General features: G+C 40.7%; 1 protein-coding gene across 7 annotated transcripts in view; it reads left to right on the top strand.

Moving 5' to 3' along the window:
- Nucleotides 1-21,303, top strand: part of ttn.1 (titin, tandem duplicate 1) — a 138,150-nt gene that overhangs the window by 113,247 nt on the left and 3,600 nt on the right. For all 7 annotated transcript variants that reach the window (XM_079617489.1, XM_079617488.1, XM_079617487.1 and 4 more), the window contains 30 exons: nucleotides 25-327; nucleotides 412-708; nucleotides 802-1,089; nucleotides 1,210-1,509; nucleotides 1,622-1,924; nucleotides 2,039-2,344; nucleotides 2,435-4,201; nucleotides 4,297-4,590; nucleotides 4,720-5,004; nucleotides 5,128-5,427; nucleotides 5,538-7,604; nucleotides 7,690-7,992; nucleotides 8,088-8,393; nucleotides 8,491-8,781; nucleotides 8,884-9,180; nucleotides 9,269-9,574; nucleotides 9,666-9,968; nucleotides 10,111-10,392; nucleotides 10,493-11,086; nucleotides 11,186-11,473; nucleotides 11,557-11,856; nucleotides 11,965-12,267; nucleotides 12,360-12,662; nucleotides 12,762-13,346; nucleotides 13,441-13,743; nucleotides 13,875-14,174; nucleotides 14,325-14,894; nucleotides 15,004-15,309; nucleotides 15,417-16,010; nucleotides 16,097-21,261. In XM_079617489.1, the coding sequence (XP_079473615.1) occupies nucleotides 25-327; nucleotides 412-708; nucleotides 802-1,089; nucleotides 1,210-1,509; nucleotides 1,622-1,924; nucleotides 2,039-2,344; nucleotides 2,435-4,201; nucleotides 4,297-4,590; nucleotides 4,720-5,004; nucleotides 5,128-5,427; nucleotides 5,538-7,604; nucleotides 7,690-7,992; nucleotides 8,088-8,393; nucleotides 8,491-8,781; nucleotides 8,884-9,180; nucleotides 9,269-9,574; nucleotides 9,666-9,968; nucleotides 10,111-10,392; nucleotides 10,493-11,086; nucleotides 11,186-11,473; nucleotides 11,557-11,856; nucleotides 11,965-12,267; nucleotides 12,360-12,662; nucleotides 12,762-13,346; nucleotides 13,441-13,743; nucleotides 13,875-14,174; nucleotides 14,325-14,894; nucleotides 15,004-15,309; nucleotides 15,417-16,010; nucleotides 16,097-21,261 (18,209 nt within the window). The remainder of the gene's footprint in view (nucleotides 1-24; nucleotides 328-411; nucleotides 709-801; nucleotides 1,090-1,209; nucleotides 1,510-1,621; nucleotides 1,925-2,038; nucleotides 2,345-2,434; nucleotides 4,202-4,296; nucleotides 4,591-4,719; nucleotides 5,005-5,127; nucleotides 5,428-5,537; nucleotides 7,605-7,689; nucleotides 7,993-8,087; nucleotides 8,394-8,490; nucleotides 8,782-8,883; nucleotides 9,181-9,268; nucleotides 9,575-9,665; nucleotides 9,969-10,110; nucleotides 10,393-10,492; nucleotides 11,087-11,185; nucleotides 11,474-11,556; nucleotides 11,857-11,964; nucleotides 12,268-12,359; nucleotides 12,663-12,761; nucleotides 13,347-13,440; nucleotides 13,744-13,874; nucleotides 14,175-14,324; nucleotides 14,895-15,003; nucleotides 15,310-15,416; nucleotides 16,011-16,096; nucleotides 21,262-21,303) is intronic.

Here is a 21,303-nt window from a genome sequence, read left to right as displayed (position 1 = left end):
CTGCTGGTTTACTGTATGTTTTAGCTATCCCTGGTCCACCATCAACACCATGGCTGAGCTATGTGTCAAGGGAAAGTCTCACTGTTTGCTGGAATGACCCAGTAGTAGATGGTGGAAACCCAGTTTTTGGATACCACGTCCAAATGAAAGAAAGAAGCAGCATCCTTTGGCAGACGGTGAACAAAACAGCAATCCCTGCAACTCAAATTAGAGTGACAAATATATGTCCTGGAATGATTTACGAATTCAAAGTAGCTGCAGAAAATGCTGCTGGTATTGGAAAGTTCAGCAAGACATCAGATGAAGTGCTAGCGATCGATGCCTGTGGTAAGCTTAAATAATAATACATAAAAAATATTCTATGCAAAGGAGATGTCAAGTTTCTCTAAGTTTCTTCTTGTTTTATTTTAGATCCACCGGCAAATGTGAGAATTTCTGAGGTTACAAAAAATTCAGTTAGCCTTGTATGGCAGAAGCCTCCATTTGATGGTGGAAGCAAAATCACTGGCTACATGGTTGAGCGAAGAGATGCTCCAAATGGCAGATGGACAAAGGCAAACTTTACCAATGTCATTGATACTAATTTCACTGTGTCAGGCTTGACTCAGGATCAGTCATATGAATTTAGGATTTTCGCCAAAAATGTTGTTGGCTCAGTTAGCAACCCGTCTCTAATTGCAGGACCAGTAACTTGTGTTGACATTTCTGGTAAGTGTATTGCTTCTTCATTGTTTGTTTATTTAATGCCATTGCTAGCAATGGGTCTTACTCTTTATTACACACACTTTTCCCTAATTCTAGGTGCTCCAGTAATTGACCTGCCCCCAGAGTATTTGGATGTTGTGCAATACAAAGCTGGTGCATCATTCAAAATCAAACTGGGAATATCTGCTAAACCCTTGCCAACTATGGTATGGCTTAAAGACGAAAAGGAATTAGTGTCAAGCTCACGGCTGTCAATTGAGAACACAACTGACTCATCAGCCATCCTCATTAAAGATTCTACTCGTCTTAATACTGGAACCTATGAGCTCAAAATCAAGAATGTGTTTGGTACAGCATCTGCTTCTATCAGAATACAGATTTTAGGTATGTAATCATTTCTGGCAAAAATATGTATATAAATGTAATTTGAATGTCTTATCCACCTCTTCCAATGTCTTATCCATTTACTAATTGTAAATTAATAAATTTTCATCCTATAAATAGACAAACCTGGACCTCCAGCTGGACACATTGAATTCAAAACTGTCACTGCTGACAAGATAACAATTGCATGGGAACCAGTGACTGATGAAGGAGGTGCCAACGTAACTCATTACATTGTAGAAAAACGAGAGACAAGTAGAGTAGTGTGGTCTACAGTTTTTGAGGCAATGGAAGCACGTACTGTCACTGTCCAAAAGTTGGCCAGAGGAAACGAATATGTATTCCGTGTCAGAGGTGTTAACAAATTTGGAGCTGGAGATCCTCTGGAGTCTGAGCCTGTAATCGCCAAAAATGCATTCGGTAAGGAAATAGTAAATTGGAAATCTAAATTATTAAACTAGATAATATATATTTTGGTAAATGAGATAGCTTTTATAACACCACAACTATTCAATCAATGCTATGTTTTCAGTTACTCCCGGACAACCTTCTACACCTGAAGCAACAGATATCACCAGAACATCAATGCAGATAATTTGGGATAAACCTAGTGTGGATGGTGGTAGCATGGTTACAGGATACTATTTGGAGAGACGTGACAAGAAGAGTCTGCGCTGGGTAAAAGTGTACAAGGACCCCATTAGTGATACAAAATCAAAGGTCCATCATCTTACAGAAGGAAATGTATATCAGTATCGTGTATGTGCAATCAATAAAGCTGGGGAAGGTCCATACACAGATTTTTCTGACTTCTACAAAGCTGCTGATCCAGTTGGTATGCATTACTGTATAATTTTTGCTCAACTGTTAATTTTACTAAATTCATATATACGTTTGAGTCAAACTGTCTTGACATAGAGTTCTAAACAAGGTTTTTTTTTCCACCAAGACCCACCATATGAACCAACTAAGCTGAAGGTGGTTGACTCAACTAAAACATCAATCACACTTGGATGGTCAAAGCCAGAGTATGATGGAGGCAGTGAAATCACCAGCTATGTTGTAGAAAAAAGAGTTGGCGAAGAAGGGGAATGGACAGTGATTAGTCATAAGGGAGAAGTTAGAACTACAGAGTTTGTAGCTTCAGATCTTAAACCAGATATGGACTACTACTTCCGTGTATCTGCTGTTAATTGTGCTGGCCGTGGAGACCCAATAGAAATGGAAGAGCCAGTGCAAGCCAAGGACATTCTTGGTATGTTGAAATGCTTAGGATATCTTTGTATATTTTATAATAATGTTTTCTGTAAAAACATCATAAATAACTTTAATTCCTATTTTGCAGAGGAAGCCCAGGTTGATACAGATGTTGCAATGAGAACTCACTACATTGTGAAAGCTGGTAAAGATGTTGAAATCATGGTTCCCCTCAAAGGCAGACCTGCTCCAAGTGTCTCTTGGAAAAAGGAAGACCAGAACATTGACAATGATCCTAAATACGAAATTCACAACACAGACTCTTCATCATGTCTCATAATTACACAAGTAACTCGAAGTGACACAAGTAAATATACCATTAATATATCAAATGGTGTAGGGGAACCAAAGTCACTAACTGTGTCTGTTAAAGTACAGGACACTCCAGCTGCTTGTAGGAATTTGATCTTGAAAGACGTCACTCGTGGAAAAGTTACTCTTTGTTGGGAGTCACCTCTACTGGATGGTGGTGCTGAAATTACCAATTATGTTGTTGAGAAAAGAGACTCTTCAAAACGTACATATGCCTGTGTAACAAATAAATGCAAAGAAACCACATATGTAATTGAAGAACTCTCTGAGAAGGCATTGTTCTTCTTCCGTGTATTAGCAGAAAATGAGAATGGAGTTGGAGATCCATGTGAAACAGCAGAGCCAGTTAAAGCCACTGAGACCCCTGGTCCAGTAAAAGACCTTTCAATGAAAGACTCCGCCAAGACTTCAGTAACACTACAATGGAACAAACCAGATTATGATGGTGGTAGCATCATTACAGACTACATAATTGAACAGAAACTCCAAGGTCAAGAAGAATGGGCTCCTGCTGGCACAAACAAGCACTGTGAACATGAAGTTACAAAGCTTAAGGAACTCACTGAAATGTTTTTCAGAGTTAGTTCCAAGAATGAAAAGGGTACTAGTGACTTTGTTGAAATTGGGCCAATTAAAGTAAAGGACTACATTATTCCACCAGAAGCAAACCTTGAAGAGTATCCTGGTGGACAGATCAGTGTGCGTTTGGGACACAATGTACACATTGAATTGCCATACAAGGGTAAGCCTAGACCAACCATTCTTTGGTTAAAGGACAACTTACCACTGAAGGAGAGTGAAAAGGTCCGCTTCAAGAAGACTGAAAACAAGGCAACTCTTATGATAAAAAATGTGGCGAAAGAGAATGGAGGCAAATACACACTTACTCTTGACAACACCTTCTTCAGAAAATCATTTCACGTTCATGTTATTACCCTTGGACCACCATCTAAACCTATTGGACCTATCCGCTTAGATGAGGTCAGAGCAGAAAGTATCACTATATCTTGGGATGAACCAAATGATAATGGAGGTGGAGAAATCACTTGCTACACTGTTGAGAAACATGACACCTCTCAGACAGACTGGAAAATGGCTTGTTCAAAAGTAACTGGAACATCGTTTAAGGTCCCCAACCTGATCAAAGGTATTCAATATCAGTTCAGAGTCTGTGCAGAAAATAGATATGGTGCAAGTGAACCTTCAGTTTCACAAAATGTCATTGCCAAGCATGAGTTCAGACCACCCGGCCCACCAGGCATGCCAGTGGTTTACAATGTTACAAACGATGGCATGACTATTCAGTGGGATGAACCAGTCTTTGATGGAGGTTGTCCAATCCTTGGGTTCCATGTTGAAAAGAAGGAGAAGAACAGCATAATGTGGCAAAAAGTCAACACAGTGTTAGTGAAAGAAATGGAGTACAGGATTCTTGGTCTTATTGAAGGCTTGGAATACCAGTTCAGAGTCTACGCCCAGAATGATGCTGGACACAGTCGCATGGGTGATGCAAGCAAACCTATTATGGCTGTTTCTCCAGTTGGTAAGTTCAACTTTAAGATATTTTTCATATAGAAGTTAAAAATTTGACAATTTACAGTAGCTAAATATTAATAAACTTGTGAATTTTAACTTCAGATCCTCCTGGTACCCCTGACTATGTTGATGTAACAAGTGAATCAGTTGAACTGAAATGGGAAGCACCCAAGCATGATGGTGGAAGCAAAATAGTTGCCTATAATGTGGAGAAACGACAGGGCAAAGGACGGTGGTTGAAGAGCAATTTTACAAATGTGACTGACACAGAATTTACAGTGACTGGTCTTGCTTGCGGTGAGCGCTATGAATTTAGAGTCATAGCAAGAAATGCTATCGGCACAGTGAGCCCACCGTCTCAGTCTTCTGGTTATGTCGTCATCAGAGATGAGAGCTGTAAGTTCATGCAGTAAATATTGTGTTTTTCATTGTTCAGTGGTCAACATTTTACATGCAATTTTTTGCTGGTCTGTATATATTTAAAATATATAGTATTTAAAAAGTACAAACTCTTTTCTCTTTCAGTTCCTCCAAACATTCAGTTTGGCCAAGAGTACTTTGAGGGAGTCTCTATTAAAGCTGGAGAAAACATCAGGCTCAAAGTTGCTATCACTGGAAGACCAACACCAAAAGTTACCTGGTTCAGGGATAATATTGAATTAACCAAGAAAATGGTTGATATCACAACAATTTCTGGATCAAGTACCCTCTTTATAAGAGATGCTGACCGTAGAAACCGTGGTCTTTATACTGTGGAAGCCACAAATCCCTTAGGAAGTAAAAAAGAATCAATGAAAGTTGAAGTCTTTGGTATGAATACTTTTTGTACCTTATCCATCTTATTTATTCATCCCACCCTTTAATCACTATATTTTCTTAATATCCATATCATATCATATCATACCATATGCTTCTATAATTTCTATCTTTCAGATACACCCGGAGAGCCTGTTGGTCCAGTCACATTCTCAGATATCTCTGAGGGCAAAGTAACACTTTCATGGAATCCACCTGAGAATGATGGCTGTTCTGAGGTCACTCATTACATTGTTGAGAAGCGTGAAACTTCGAAACTTTCATGGGCACTTGTCACGGATGAGTGCTTGGGATGCACATTCACTTCCACCAAACTGATCAAGACAAACGAGTACCAGTTCCGTGTTTCTGCAGTCAATAAGTTTGGTGTTAGCAGACCACTGGATTCAGCTCCTGTGATTGCACAGATGCAATACAGTAAGATAATAAAAAGCTTATATTAAAATTAATATTTTTTTCTCAAATGTTATATATACAACACTGTAAAAAGATTGTTTCTGTAATTTCTTTCTTTTTCATCCCTGCAGGTGTTCCAGATTCTCCTGGAACTCCAGATGCAACAGATGTCGATGGAGAGAGTATCACAATCAACTGGGCTCCTCCAACACATGATGGTGGAAACCCAATAAAATTTTACATTGTGGAAAGACGTGAAAAGAAGACTGGTCGTTGGTTGAAAGTCCTAACAAGGAAACCCATTGTTGAGGCTGCACACAGAGTGACTCATCTAACTGAGAATGTGGAGTATGAATTCCGTGTGTATGCTGTAAATGATGCTGGAATTGGAGCACCAAGCAACATTTCAATGCCAATTAAATGTACTGAGCCAACAGAAGAACCTGATGCCCCATCTATTGTCAACGTGACTGACACTACCAATTCGTCTGTCAGCTTGGAATGGACCAGACCTGCCTATGATGGTGGAATGGAAATCCATGGCTACATTATTGAAATGTGCAAGGGATCTGAAGAGGAATGGCGCAGAGTCAATGAGGATCTTTGTGCTGTCACAAAATACAATGTCACTGGTTTGGAAACCACTGCAGAGTACAAGTTCCGTATTTGTGCAGTCAATTCTGTTGGAAAGGGCGAAGCCAAAGAAATGTCTGAGTCTGTACAGGCAGTAGACAGGTTCTTGGCACCAGAAATTGACATAGATGCGTCCTTCAAACAGAAACATATTGTAAAAAGTGGAGGAAGTGTATGTATCCATATTGCCTTTAAGGGAAAGCCAACACCTACAGCTTCTTGGACAAAAGTGGATGGAGAACTTGGTGTTATGACAGACATTGCCACCACTGAGACATTCACGGCTTTGACACTGGAAAATTGCACTAGAAATGATACTGGAAAATACACTCTCACTCTTGAGAACAGTAGTGGCAATAAATCTATTACTATTGCAGTCAAAGTGTTAGACACACCTGGTGTACCAGGTGCTCTCTCCATCAAGGAAGTAATGAGAGGAGCTCTCACAATTGCTTGGGAACCTCCTACCAATGATGGTGGTGCACGTGTTCATCATTACATTGTTGAGAAACGTGAGGCTAGCCGTCGTACATGGACAGAGGCAGCACCCAAGACCACTCAAACAAGCCTGAGAATTTCTGATCTCCTGGAAGGTGTACCTTATTTCTTCAAAGTCATGGCTGAGAATCAGAATGGTGTTGGTGAAGCATATGAAATGCCGGACCCAGTTATTGCCACAGCTGAACCTGCTGCACCGAAGAGAGTTGACATTATAGATACAACTGACACATCAGCAACCCTGGCCTGGCTCAAGCCGGAGCATGATGGAGGAAGCCGTATCACAGGCTACTGTGTGGAGTCAAAGGATAAAGACTCAGATAAATGGGTTGTTTGTAGCACAACGAAAAACCTAAGCCTTGTAATTGAACGACTTATAGAGAACAATGAGTATGAATTCCGTGTCAAGGCAAAAAATGATGCTGGGTTCAGTGTGCCAAGGGAAGCTTTCTCCTCAGTCATCATTAAAGAGCCACGAATTGAACCTACCGCCGACCTCAGTGGCATCACCAACCAACTAATTATTAGCAGGATTGGTGAATCGTTTGAGATTGATGTTCCAATTAGTGGAAGACCTGCTCCAAAGGTATCCTGGAAGCTTGAGGAAATGAAGCTAAAAAATACTGAGAGGGTGTTAATCAAGACTACCAAAAACAGGACCACTCTCTCAGTTAAAGACAGCATGAGAGGTGATGGAGGCAGATATTTCCTAACTCTTGAGAATGTCACAGGGTCAAAGACTTTCAGTGTCACTGTCAATGTTATTGGCAGACCAAGCCCTCCAGAGGGCCCTATTGAGATTTCTTCAATTACATCAGAGGCATGCGTATTATCATGGAATCCACCTGAGGATGATGGTGGAACAGACATCACAAACTACATTGTCGAGAAGCGTGAATCTGGCTCCACTGCTTGGCAACTTATTAACTCAAGTGTAAAGCAAACTTCTTTCCATGTTTCACATCTAACTAAATACATGCAGTACACTTTCCGTGTCTGTGCTGAAAACCGTTTCGGTGTGAGCAAACCAACAGAATCTGAGACGATTGTTGCAGAGCATCCATTTGGTATGTAATAGCTAATAAGAAATTAGTAGTTTTGATATACTGTATGAAATATCAAATATCTCATTACCTGTTTTTATTTTCACAGTTCCTTCAGGCCCTCCAACAAAACCAGAAGTGTTCTCTGTAACCGCCAACAGCATGAGCATTCGTTGGGAGGAACCATACCATGATGGTGGCAGCAAGGTCACTGGATACTGGATTGAAAAGAAGGAGCGTAACATAATTCTCTGGGTGAGAGAAAACAAGATTCCCTGCTTTGAATGCTACTACAAAGTGGAAGGCCTTGTTGAGGGTCTTGAATATCAGTTCAGAGTGTATGCAATGAATAGTGCTGGCCTCAGCAAAGCAAGTGAAGCATCAAAGAAAGCTGTGGCACAAAATCCAGTTGGTAAGTATATTACAATCAAAAAGTAATTAATACCAGTTTAGATCAGAAAACACAATACTGATATGTTTTTTTTTTGTGATGATACAAATTTATAGATCCTCCAGGAAAACCAGAAGTTACAAATGTATCAAGATCAACAGTCTCAATCAAGTGGTCTGTGCCTCTAAACGATGGTGGAAGCCCAATCACAGGCTACATTGTTGAGCGAAAGCCATATACCGTCACTGGAGAAGGTCGCTGGCTTAAGTGTAACTACACTAATGTTACTGACACAAATTTCACTGTCACTGCACTGGGAGAAGGAGAGGAATATGAATTCCGTGTCATTGCCAAAAATGCTAACGCAGTATTGAGCCTGCCGTCAGTTTCAACAGGACCAGTGACCTGCAAAGCAGAATACAGTATGTATCATTCATGGTTCTGTCACAATACATATAAGACTAACATTGTTTTAGTAATGAGAACCTAAATACTTATAACACTTCAATTATTTTTTAGCTCCTCCTAAAGCAGAGCTGGACAGCAAACTCCTTGTGGACACAGTTACAATCAGAGCTGGATCTGATTTAGTGCTAGATGCTGCTGTTGGTGGAAAACCTGAGCCAAAAGTAAGCTGGGCCAAGGGTACGAAAGAGCTAGACCTTTGTGAAAAATATGCTCTCCAGTACTCTAGTACCCGAGCTCTGGCAATCATCAAGTTCTGTGACAGAGATGACACGGGGAAGTATGTTCTGACAGTTAAGAATGCTAGTGGAACAAAAACCGCTGAGGTCAATGTTAAAGTGCTTGGTAGGTGTTCTAAACATACAGCCATAACATAAACAAACATGATCTTCAGTTTTAAATATGTTGTAAATTCATTCATTCAATAATCTTTCTTTTTTAACATAGATACACCTGGTCCCTGTCAGGAGATTACAGTCAGCAATGTATCTGAGGAAAAATGCACAGTGTCTTGGAAAGAGCCACTGGAGGATGGTGGTGACCCAATCACACATTACATTGTTGAAAGAAGGGATACCAATAGACTTACCTGGGTTATTATGGAGGCTGAATGCAAAACCCTAACATACGAAATTAAAAGACTTTTCAAGAACAACGAATATATATTCCGTGTGAGAGGTGTGAACAAGTATGGGTCTGGCGTGGTTGTACAGTCTACCCCCATCTTTGCCAGAAATTCATTCAGTAAGTACCATGATTCATTTTAAAATCCTTTAGATGAGAGATTTTGCATGTTAAAATAAAAACGTTGCACCTTTATTTCCAATTGCAGCTGTCCCATCACCCCCTGGAGCCCCAGAAATCCTTGCAGTTGGAAAAGACTTTGCAACGATCGAGTGGCTGAAGCCTGAGAGCGATGGTGGCAGTGAAGTCACAAACTACTTGATAGAGTTCCGTGAAAGAAAGAGTGTTAGATGGATCAAGGTTAACAGAGATTCTATTCTCAAGGACACATCTTTCAAAGTCACTGGTCTCCATGAAGGCAATATTTACCAGTTCCGCATTACAGCCATGAATGCAGCTGGAGATAGTGAACCTAGTGAAGTGTCAATGTATGCAGTATGTAGAGTACCAACCGGTATGTTTCCGAAAGAGCATAATTTATAACATTTAAGTGTTTATATATCTAAAGTAAAAACATTTTACCTTATGTTTAATCCCCATTTTAGGCACTTCAGGTCCACCCTCAATTCCACGGGTCACTGACACACACAAAGAAAGTGTTAGTCTTGCTTGGACACGACCAATTGAAGATGGTGGTGCTGATGTTATTGGTTATGTTCTTGAGATGCAAGAAGCTGGTGCAGAGGAATGGACAAAAGTGCATGAAAAGAATCTTAGGGTGACAGAACACATAGTTACAGGCCTTTCTGCTGGCAAAAAGTACTGTTTCAGAGTTGCAGCAGTCAATGTAAATGGAATGGGTGACCACAGTGATCCTTGTGCAGAGACTGAGCCTGTAGAAAGAATTGGTAAGTTCAAACAACTTCTAAATGTTTGTATGGTAATGAAGTTTGATATACTGTATATACAAATGCAAGAAAGAAGTAATGTCCAATATTCAGTCAGTGTATTCTCTAATAAATTCTCTAATTGTTTTATTATTTATTCTAGAAATTCCTGACCTTGAGCTGCCTGATGAACTGACAAAGACAATTTGTCTGAGAGCAGGAAGTTCTCTGCGCCTACATATTACTGTTACTGGTAGACCAATCCCAACTATAACCTGGAGCAAACATGGTGTGGACCTCCAAAATCGTGGCTTTATTGAAGTGACCAATACTGCCACAACTCTCATTATTGACAAGGTGCACCGCTATGATGCTGGTAGATATACAATTGAAGCTTCCAATTCTGCTGGGAAGAAGGATGCAAGCATCCTTGTGAAAATCTATGGTATGTTTTCTCATATTAAATTGTGTCAATTATTTATAGTGCATATAACGACATACCATGAAATTGTGTCTAACCAGCATGCTTGTGCATTCTTTCTCAGATACACCTGGTCCACCTGGTCCAATTAAGATGAAAGAGCTCACAAAAGATTCTGCTCATATTACTTGGGATGCTCCTGAGGTTGATGGTGGAGCACCTGTCAACAATTATATCATAGAAAGACGAGAGGCATCAATGAGAGCTTACAAAACGGTCACATCAAAATGCAGCAAGACATCATACAAAATTGCTGGTCTGACAGAAGGAATGCTGTATTATTTCAGAGTTTTACCAGAGAATATCTATGGTGTTGGTGAAGCTTGTGAGACAGGCGATGTTGTGTTGGTGTGCGAAGTTCCACTGCCACCAGCCAAGCTTGAAGTTGTAGATGTAACCAAATCCAGTGTTTCACTTGCATGGGAGAAACCTTTACATGATGGAGGCAGCAGACTCACTGGCTACATTATTGAGGCTTGTAAGGCTGGCACTGACAAGTGGATGAAGGTGGCAACTTTGAAACTTACAGACTTTGAGTTCACTATCGTGTCACTGAATGAGAATGAGCAGTACCTCTTCAGGGTACGTGCTGTCAACAGCAGAGGAGCTGGTGAGCCAAAAGAAACTGTGACAGCTGTGACAGTTCAAGAACAAAGAGGTATGTAGTATAATAATTATAATAATAGTCACAAATGGTGTTATTTGTTTGTTGTGTCTCACTGGTTTTTTTTTTTCTTCTTTTTTTCTTCTCTTTCAGTTGTGCCAAAGGTTGATCTATCAGCTATTCCACAAAAGATGATCAGTGTTTTGGTAGGCAAACCCCTTGAGCTTGACTTGCCAATCATAGGAAGACCACCACCAGTTTGCTCTTGGTTCTTCAATGACAATAGGATAAAGATTGTGGAGCGTGTGAAGATGAAGTCAACTGGAAAATTCTCTAAATTAACTATTCTTGACACCACCATTGATGACAGTGGAGTGTATACTCTAGAGGTGAAAAACGTAACAGGAGTAATTACTGAAAACATCAAAGTCATCATTCTTTGTAAGTACCCACTCCCTACATTCAAATTTATATTTTAAAATGATTGGGAAATACTATTATTAATAACCCTCTTCTCTCTTTAGCTAAACCTGATGAGCCTCAAGGACCCATTAGATTAGATGAAATTGATGCAACATCAGTCACAATAAGCTGGGATCCACCTATGAGAGATGGTGGTGCACCAATTAGCAACTATGTGGTTGAACAACGTGATGCTCATCGCCCAGGATGGGTACCTGTTTCAGAATCAGTTAGCAGACCAACATTCAAATTTAACAGATTGACAGAGGGCGATGAATATGTGTTCCGGGTTGCAGCAACCAATCGTTATGGCACTGGGGAGTACTTACAGTCAGAAGTCGTGATGTGCAAGAGCTCCAAATGTAAGAAAAACATGTTTTTTAAAAATAGCATATGCACATATCTTAGATATATATTATGTAACACGTATATTGGACCTACATGATCGCAATATTTAATTGTTGTTACAGCCATTCCTGGGCCACCTGGAAGACCCATTGTCTTTGATGTATCACGCGATGGCATGACTGTTGCATGGGAGCCACCAGATGAGGATGGAGGACTAGAGGTGTCTGGCTACATTATTGAACGCAAGGAGGTCAGAGCTGACAGGTGGATCCGTGCTAATAAAAATCCAGTAACAATGACAAGATACAGATCCACTGGTTTAATTGAAGGCCTGGAATATGAGCACAGAGTGACAGCCGTCAATGCTCGTGGTGTTGGCAAACCTAGCCTTCTTTCTAAACCAGCAGTAGCAAATGATCCAGTTGGTGAGAAAAATTTAGTGTTTTTTTTATTAGTTTTTTTTTTAAATACAGTAGATTTTTTGTTCATTCAACTAATCTATTGCATAACACTACAGATCCACCAGGATCACCTCAAAACCCACGAGTCACAGATACCACAAAATCTTCTGTGTCTTTGGCCTGGAGTCCTCCAGATGAGGAGGGTGGTGCTAAGGTTACAGGCTATCTAATTGAGATGCAAAAAAATGGTTCAGTAACCTGGATGAAGTGCAACACTACACCTTCACTGATCTGTGAATATACTTTGACACAAATGCCACAAGGAGAGGAATTCAAATTCCGTGTCATGGCTTGCAATGCTGGTGGTCCAGGTGAACCAGCTGAAGTACCTGGAGTTGTGACCATAACAGAGATGCTTGGTAAGATCTCATGACCCTGTCATTAACTCCTTTTACTTATATGTGTAAAGTGTTACATTTATGGAATAATTTAATAATTTGAAATGTTCTGTGTTTCAGATCCTCCAAGTTATGACCTTGAAGCAAAATACAAAGATGTCCTTGTAGTCAGATCTGGAGGAGTAATCAAACTCTCAGTGCCCATCAAAGGTAAACCTACTCCTACCAGCAAATGGACCAAGGATGGATCAGAGGTGACCAACCGTGCAATGATTGCTTCTAATGAAGACGTATCCGAGCTTGTAATCAAACAGGCTGAAAGGTCTGATGCTGGCGTTTACTATCTCCATTTGGAAAATAAGTGTGGCAAAAAGATGCTTCCTATCAAGGTTAAGGTTATTGCCCGCCCATCTGCACCTGAAGGCCCTCTTGGATTTGATGATATACAAGCACATTCTGTAAGAGTTAGCTGGAAACCACCAACTGAAGATGGTGCTTCTGAAATTGTTGGCTACATTGTGGAGAGACGTGAAGTAACAAAAGCAGCTTGGTATACTGTTGACTCACGGGTGGTTGACACATCCCTTGTGGTTAAAGGACTAGAAGAAAATGTTGAATACCACTTTAAGGTGACAGCGGAGAACCAGTTTGGAATCAGCAACTCCCTGAAATCAGAGGGAACTGTTGTACCAAAGACTCCCATTTGTAAGTGCTTGTCATTTGTCTCATTTCTAGGCATTGCATGTTTGTTATTAAACATAATAAAAACATATTTTTGTTTTGTTTTCTGTTATTTTAGGTGTCCCAGAGGCTTCAGGCACTCCACCAGAAGTCATGGATGTTACTAAGAGTTCTGCTGCTTTGGCTTGGACTAAACCTAAGGATGATGGTGGATCTCGCATTACTGGTTACTTCATTGAGTACAAAGAAGTGCTGTCTGATAAGTGGATTCGTCATGAGACAAAGATTACCTCAACAATGTATACTCTTAGTCAGCTCTCTACTGATGCTGAGTATCAGTTCCGTGTAATTGCTGTGAATGACATTGGAGAGAGTGAACCAGGACCTGCATCAGATTCAGTAATCTGCAAAGATCCATTTGGTATGACCTCATTCTTATTTTGTCTTCATAATATGTATTCAGAATATGTCATCTGTTCATTAAGTAATTGATTCAAAATCATTGCCTTGATTTATGGAAAATATTTTTTATTACACTCTTTATTTATTTAGATAAACCAAGCCAGCCAGGAGAAATTGACACTGTGACTGTAACCAAAGACTACATTACAATTAAATGGGAGGCTCCAGCATGTGATGGTGGAAAACCAGTCCTTGGCTACTGGATTGAATACCGAAAGTCTGGAGAGAGTGCTTGGAAGAAATGCAATAAGGAGCGCACAAAGGACAAGCAGTACACTCAGGGTGGTCTACAAGAGGCAACTGAATATGAATTCAGAGTATTTGCTGAGAATGAAACCGGAATCAGCAGACCACGCAGAACAGCAACTGGCATCAAAACTAAACTGGGTGGTAAGCACATTTTGAAATAACATTAGAAGGATTGTTGTGTGTATTGTCGATACAATAATGATATCCAATATTTATCCCAATGCATTTTTTTGGGGTGTTTGACTAAAACAAATGTCACTATAGCTGTCCCTTCTGTCTTTTTTTTCTTAGTTGGATCTAAACCAGCTCTTAGGAAAGAGATGGATGAAGTCACTGCCAAACTTAGACAAACTGCAACTCTCAAATGTCAGATTATTGGACGACCTGTTCCAGAAATTAAATGGTACAAGGGTGGAAAGGAAATCAAAGAAGGTCGCAAATATGCAGCAACCTCTGATGGTCGCAACCATACATTGACCATTTCAACAGATCAACAGGAAGATGAGGGTCTGTACACATGCAAGGCAGTGAATGAAGCAGGTGACTGTGAGACCAGTGGAACTCTCGTCCTTGAAGCAGCACCACAGTTCCCAGTGCCACTGAAAGACAAATTCTTTGCAACATGTGGAAGCACAGTGCGCATTCATGTTGTTTACATTGGCCGACCTCAACCTAAAATCATGTGGCTGTATGGAGCCAAGGCTTTGGAGCCCTCTGAGAATGTGATAATTGAAAATACAGAGCATTACACTCATTTGATCCTCAAGAATGTACAGCGCAGTGTAAATGGAGGAAAATACAGAATCAGGATCAACAACCATTTTGGGTCTGCAGATACTGTAACTCACGTTGAAATCTTAGGTATATGTTTTAACATTTGTCTTTTTTTGTACTAAGAGTACAAAAATAAGAGTAGTTAACATATATATTTTTGTTATTAAAATATCCATATATATTTTTGTGTTTTCAGATAAACCTGCTATGCCAGAGGGTCCTCTTGTTCTTGATGCTCTGTTGAAGAATTCTGTGATTATTAGCTGGAAAGCACCCAAAGATGATGGAGGATCTATGATAACTAATTATATTGTAGAAAAGCGTGAAGACAAGGAAGGAGCAGAGTGGGAACTTGTATCATCATCCATCACAGGCATTTCATGCAGAATTCCTAACCTCGTTGAAAATGAGGGATACTATTTCCGTGTTTCAGCACAAAATCGTTATGGTAATAGTGAATCACTGGATAATCCTTCTGCTATCCTCATCAAGAGTCAGCTAGGTAAGTTATAAAGAAATATGATCTATTCATAGATATTCTTTAATATCTATTAAATAAGTAACCACAGTTTTGTTGTTATTATTCAAATGAAAATGTATGTTTTGCAGAGAGGCCAGGAGCTCCATTAAAACCAGTTGTGTCTGGAATTACCAAAAACTCCTGTGTTGTGTCTTGGAAGCCACCTCTCAGTGATGGAGGTTCTAAAATTAAGAGCTACTGTCTTGAAAAGCGAGATAAGAAGAAGGGTGAATGGGCTGCAGTTACAACAGATGAAATCCACCAAACTGTTTATTCTGTCAAGGGCCTGACAGAAGGTTTAGAGTATGAATTCCGGGTGAAATGTGAAAACATTGGTGGAGAAAGTGAATACAGTGAAGTATCTGACCCTGCCATTCCAAAGACTGATGTTGATGTGCGTGCTCCTGCCTTCAAGGAAGACCTCAGAAACATGAGTGTAAAAGTCAAAAGCAATGCAACATTTGTCTGCAAGATAACAGGACAGCCCAAGCCTGTAATAAAATGGTTTAAGCGTGGAAAGGAAATACAAGCTGATGGTACCAAAATCAAGATCCAAGAATTCAAGGGAGGCTATCAACAGCTTGTTATTGCTGATTGCGATGCAGAAGACTCAACTGTATATCAGATCAGAGCAACAAACCAGGGTGGATCCATTTCTGCTACTGTTTCTCTAGATGTTGAAGGTAAGCTTCCAAAGTTTTATACTGTACTTTACTTGGCTATACATGCTATTTCCAAATGATGGATTAAAATGTTTCTGTTCTTTCAGTCCCTGCTAAGATTCATCTACCTAAGAATCTGCAAGGAAAGGAAGCTATCCCTGCCCTTCGTGGTGAAGTAGTGAACATCAAGATTCCATTCAGTGGAAAACCAGATCCAGTTATCACTTGGCAGAAAGGACAAGACCTTCTTGATAATGATGGACACTATCAAGTTATTGTCACACGATCCTTCACGTCTCTTGTATTTTTGAATGGAGTAGAAAGGAATGATGCTGGTTTCTATATTGTGTGTGCCAAAAATAGGTTTGGAATTGACCAGCAAACAGTTGAGCTTGATGTTGCAGATGTGCCTGATCCACCACGTGGCATCAAAGCCAGTGATGTTTCGAGAGATTCTGTAACACTCCACTGGGTAGCACCTGCCAGTGATGGTGGAAGTAAAGTCACAAACTACATCATAGAGAAGTGTGCCACCACAGCAGAAAGGTGGATACGTGTTGGCCAGTCTCGTGACACCCACTACACTGTTGTAAATCTGTTTGGAAAGACAAGTTATCAATTCCGTATCATAGCTGAAAATAAATTTGGTCAGAGTGTACCATCTGAGACAAGTGGACCTGTTGTGACAAAGGAAGACAAATCAAGAGTTCTTAACTATGATGAAGAAGTTGATGACACCAGGCCAGTTTCCAAAAGCAAAGCTCCTCATTCAGAGACTAAGAATGTTCATAACAAGTACATGATTGCTGAAGAGCTTGGCCGCGGACAGTTTGGTATTGTTCACCGGTGTATCGAGACTAGCTCTGAGAAAACTTACATGGCTAAATTTGTCAAAGTTAGAGGTGCGGATCAGGTACTAGTGAAAAAAGAAATTGCAACACTGAATGTGGCACGCCACAAGAACTTCCTGTTGCTGCATGAGTCATTTGACAGCCCTGAAGAGCTAGTCATGATTTATGAGTTCATCTCTGGTGTGGATATATTTGAGCGCCTTGGTACAGCCAACTTTGAGCTCAGCGAGCGTGAAATTGTTAACTATATCAGACAAGTGTGTGAAGCTCTTGAATTCCTTCACAGCAAGAGTTATGGTCACTTTGATATCAGGCCTGAAAATATAGTGTACACCACAAGAAAGGGAACTAATGTCAAGATCATTGAGCTTGGACAATCTAGGCACCTTACTCCTGGGGACCAAATTAAGATTCAGTACACAACAGCTGAGTTTGCGGCACCGGAAATTCATCAAAATGAGATGGTTAGCACTGTGACAGATATGTGGTCTGTCGGGGTCCTTGTTTATGTTCTTCTTAGTGGACTTAATCCATTCGCCGCTGAAACGAATCAGCAAATGATTGAGAGCATTTACAATGCTGAGTACAGTTTTGATGATGAAGCCTTCAAGCATGTTAGCGTTGAGGCATTAGACTTTGTGGACCGCCTACTAACCAAAGAGCGCAAACATCGTATGACTGCTACTGAGGCTTTGAATCATCCTTGGCTGACGCTGAACTCAGAGCAGCTAAGCACTAGGTCCATCAAGATTACACGCCATACGAGATATTACCAAGCCATGGTGAAGAAAGAATGGAACACTGTTGTCTCTTCTGCTCGTGTTGCCATTGGTGGTGCTATCAGAAGTCAGCGAGGAGTAACACTCTCTAAAGTGAAGATTGCACCATTTGAACATGGACCAGTTGCAGGACAAATTAAACACAGTGTTGCCGATGAAGGTGATGATATCAAGTTTATTTGCAACATTGACAATTACGACAGCACTACCGAAGTAACATGGTACTGTGGAGTAAGACAACTAGAAGAAGGTGCTAGATACGAAATTACCTACGAAGATGGGCTTGCTTCCATAAATATCAAGGGAATCAACAGAACAGATGATGGAACATACAGATGTAAAGTTGTCAATGAGTATGGTGAAGACAGTGCCTATGCTGAGCTCTTTGTCAAAGGGGTAAGATCCTATCGTGAGTTCTTCACTACACGTGTGGTAAAGAAAGTAAAACGCAGAGTTGACACATCAAGACTACTCCAAAGACCTCCTGAATTTACTTTGCCATTGTGCAACCGCACTGCTTACATTGGAGAGGATGTGCGCTTTGGTGTCACCATCACAGTGCATCCTGAACCTCGTGTAATGTGGTTGAAAACAGGTCAAAAGATTATGCCAGGAGATGATGACAAGAAATACACTTTTATTAGTGACAAGGGCCTGTATCAGTTAGTGATTCACAAACTTGACCCAGATGATGATGCGGAATACACTGTTGTGGCACGGAACCGATTTGGTGATGACAGTTGCAAGGCTCGTCTCAAAGTGGTCCCTCGTCCTGCTCCTGCTGATAACACCTTGAGACCTATGTTCAAACGTCTTCTTGCTAATTTGGAATGTAGAGAAGGCCAGAGTGTACGTTTTGAAATGCGTGTGTCAGGACATCCTTCATTAAAATGGGAGAAAGATGGCATGCCTTTGGCATTTGGTCCACAAATTGAAATTGTGCATGAAGGCTTAGATTACTATGTCTTACATGTAAGAGATACTCTTCCAGAGGATTCTGGCATATACAGAGTCATTGCAACTAACTCGGCAGGGTCTGCAAGTTGTCAAGCCACACTCAAGGTTGAACGTGTGACACACATAAAGAAAGAGGAGAGTGATGAAGGAAAGAAGAAAAAACACGATCTTGATCAGCAAGAGATGGACAAGAAAGTAAGACTAACTCAGATACTAGCAGGTGCAGACGTTACCCCACTTACTCCAGTCGCACAGCAAGCACTAAGAGAAGCTGCAACCATGTACAAGCCAGCAATCACTACCAAGAAAGTCAAGAGCGAAGCTGATGAAGCCAAAGAGAAAGAAGAGAAAAAGAAGAGAGCAGAAGAAAAGAGATTGAGAATGCCGTATGTTATTCCTCCGCCTCGCGTTGTTGCTCCTACTGCCCTTGAGGAGGACATGGAAATCAAACACTTTGTGCCATTCTCTGATATGAAGTGGTACAAGAAACTCAGAGATCAATATGAGTTCCCGGAGCCAATGGAAAAGTTCCCACAGAAAAGACTTAAGCGCATCCGGCTGTCAAGGTGGGACCAGTTCTATGAAGTACCCCTGCCAAGAATTAAAGACCAATACAAGCCAAAATGGCATATTCCTGTTTCACAAGATGACCTTGAGACTGTAAGACCAGCAAGACATCGCACACCTTCTCCAGAAATGGAGGCTTACTACAGAATCAGGAGACGCTCTCTTGGTGATCTTTCTGATGAGGAACTGCTTCTGCCAGTTAAAGAATACCTCTCAATGAAGAGAACAGAGGAAGAAAGACTTAAACTTGAGGATGAACTTGAGTTAGGCTATTCTGCTTCTCCACCAAGTCTGAGCCCTGTACGCTTTGAACTTTCTGCACTGCGTCACCCATCACCTAAGAGAGCTACATATGATGAGGAGGAAGGGGAGGAAGTTCCAACATATGACTCATATCGTATTCCATCTAAATATGAGGCTGGTCCAAGCTATATTGACTTGCGTCAGCGTCACGAAAGGGCAACATACAGACCTCCAAGGCAAAAGCAAAGGCTATATGAGGAAAAAGAAGACCATGAACTGCTTAGGTCAGTAACTACCACAACAAAATTAACTTCCTACAAGAGCCAACTGCAACGCATTGAGTTTGAGGAGAAAACAAAGGTCAAAAGAAAGGAAAAAACAAGAGTTTCTGTGTCAGCAGTAACTGAGGCAGCAGTCATAACTGGTATACCTACAACAGCATTCTCATCTGGCTATGCTACAGTAAGTCATTCCAAGAAACCCTCTGCAACTGTGGCAGAAAAAGTGATTAAAACGGCTTCACCTGAAAAGACACGCCCACGTTCACCAAGCCTTGATTCTACTGAGAAAAAAATCACTACACCAGACTTGTCAACAAAAATTGATTATATGTCACGGTATGAGTCAAGAAAGAAAGCCTTGAAAACTGAGAGGAAGTTTGAAATTGTGACCCAGCAGCCTTTTACTCTTGACCATACTCCCAGGGTGACTGTAAGAATGCGCTCTCACCGTGTGCCAATTGGTCAAAACACCAAATTCACACTGAATGTCCAATCTAAGCCAGAAGCACAGATTAAATGGTACCACAATGGGCAGCAGATTGAAGAAAGCAGAAAATATCGTATGTTTAACATGAGTGGTGTTTTGTCTCTTCAAATCATTGATTGCCAAGAAGAGGACAGTGGCACCTACCGTGTCGTCTGTACAAATGCAAAGGGAGAAGCTTCTGACTATGCCACTCTTGATGTTGCTGGGGGTGGATTTTCTGCATATGCCTCACAACGCATAGATGAGGAGCCACCGACCCCCTTCGTCCCTGAGATGACTAAAACAGATGTGTATCATGTTTCATCCATAACAGCAGCAACTGCATCAGAAACACAAGTGGAAATATCTGAAACTAAAACAGAGAGGATAGAAGAGACAATTAAGACATCTGAGATCAAACTTGAAGCTATGGAAGTGACTGCAGTTGAGGAAGTTGTGGTTGAGAAATTGTCAGAGACCAAAGTTGAAGCTACAGAAGTGACAACAGTAGTGGAAGAAGTGGTTGAGAAAAAGAAACCGACTCCAGCTACAATTCTGTCTAAACCACAGTCACTCACAGTATCAGAGGGAGAATCGGTCAAATTCACATGTGATGTTGATGGTGAACCTGCACCCACTGTAACATGGATGCGAGAGGGACAAGTCATTGTGTCATCTCGTCGTCACCATGTTACCTCAACTGAATATAAATCTACTTTTGAGATAACCCAAGTAGAAATGTCAGATGGAGGTAATTACACTGTAGTGGCAGAGAACTCTGATGGTAAACAGGAGGCACAGTTCAGTCTAACTATTCGTAAACCAACACCTGTACAGAAAGTTGTTGCTTCACCTCCAAGAGTAAAGTCTCCAGAGTCTCCTCGTATAAAGTCACCATTTGGAATTAGGTCTCCACAGAGAATGAAATCACCTGAACCAATCAAATCTCCACCAAGAGTTAAGTCCCCACCCATGGTAAAATCACCTACTCCAAAAGAAAAAACATCCAAGCCAACCTTCTCCGCAGAACTAAAAGACATCTCACCCTCTGCAGATACTATTATAAAGCTGACAGTGAAACTGTCTGGTGAGCCCAAACCAACAATCTTCTGGATGAAGGATGGAAAGGTAAGAAATATATTTTTACTTTATAAAAATATATTTAGTTGA

The sequence above is a fragment of the Phoxinus phoxinus genome (genome assembly GCF_949152265.1).
Source record: "Phoxinus phoxinus genome assembly, chromosome: 7".
Taxonomy (NCBI): Eukaryota; Metazoa; Chordata; class Actinopteri; order Cypriniformes; family Leuciscidae; genus Phoxinus; species Phoxinus phoxinus.
Note: the sequence above shows the minus strand (reverse complement) of the source record. Positions and strands in the feature narration are given on the sequence as shown.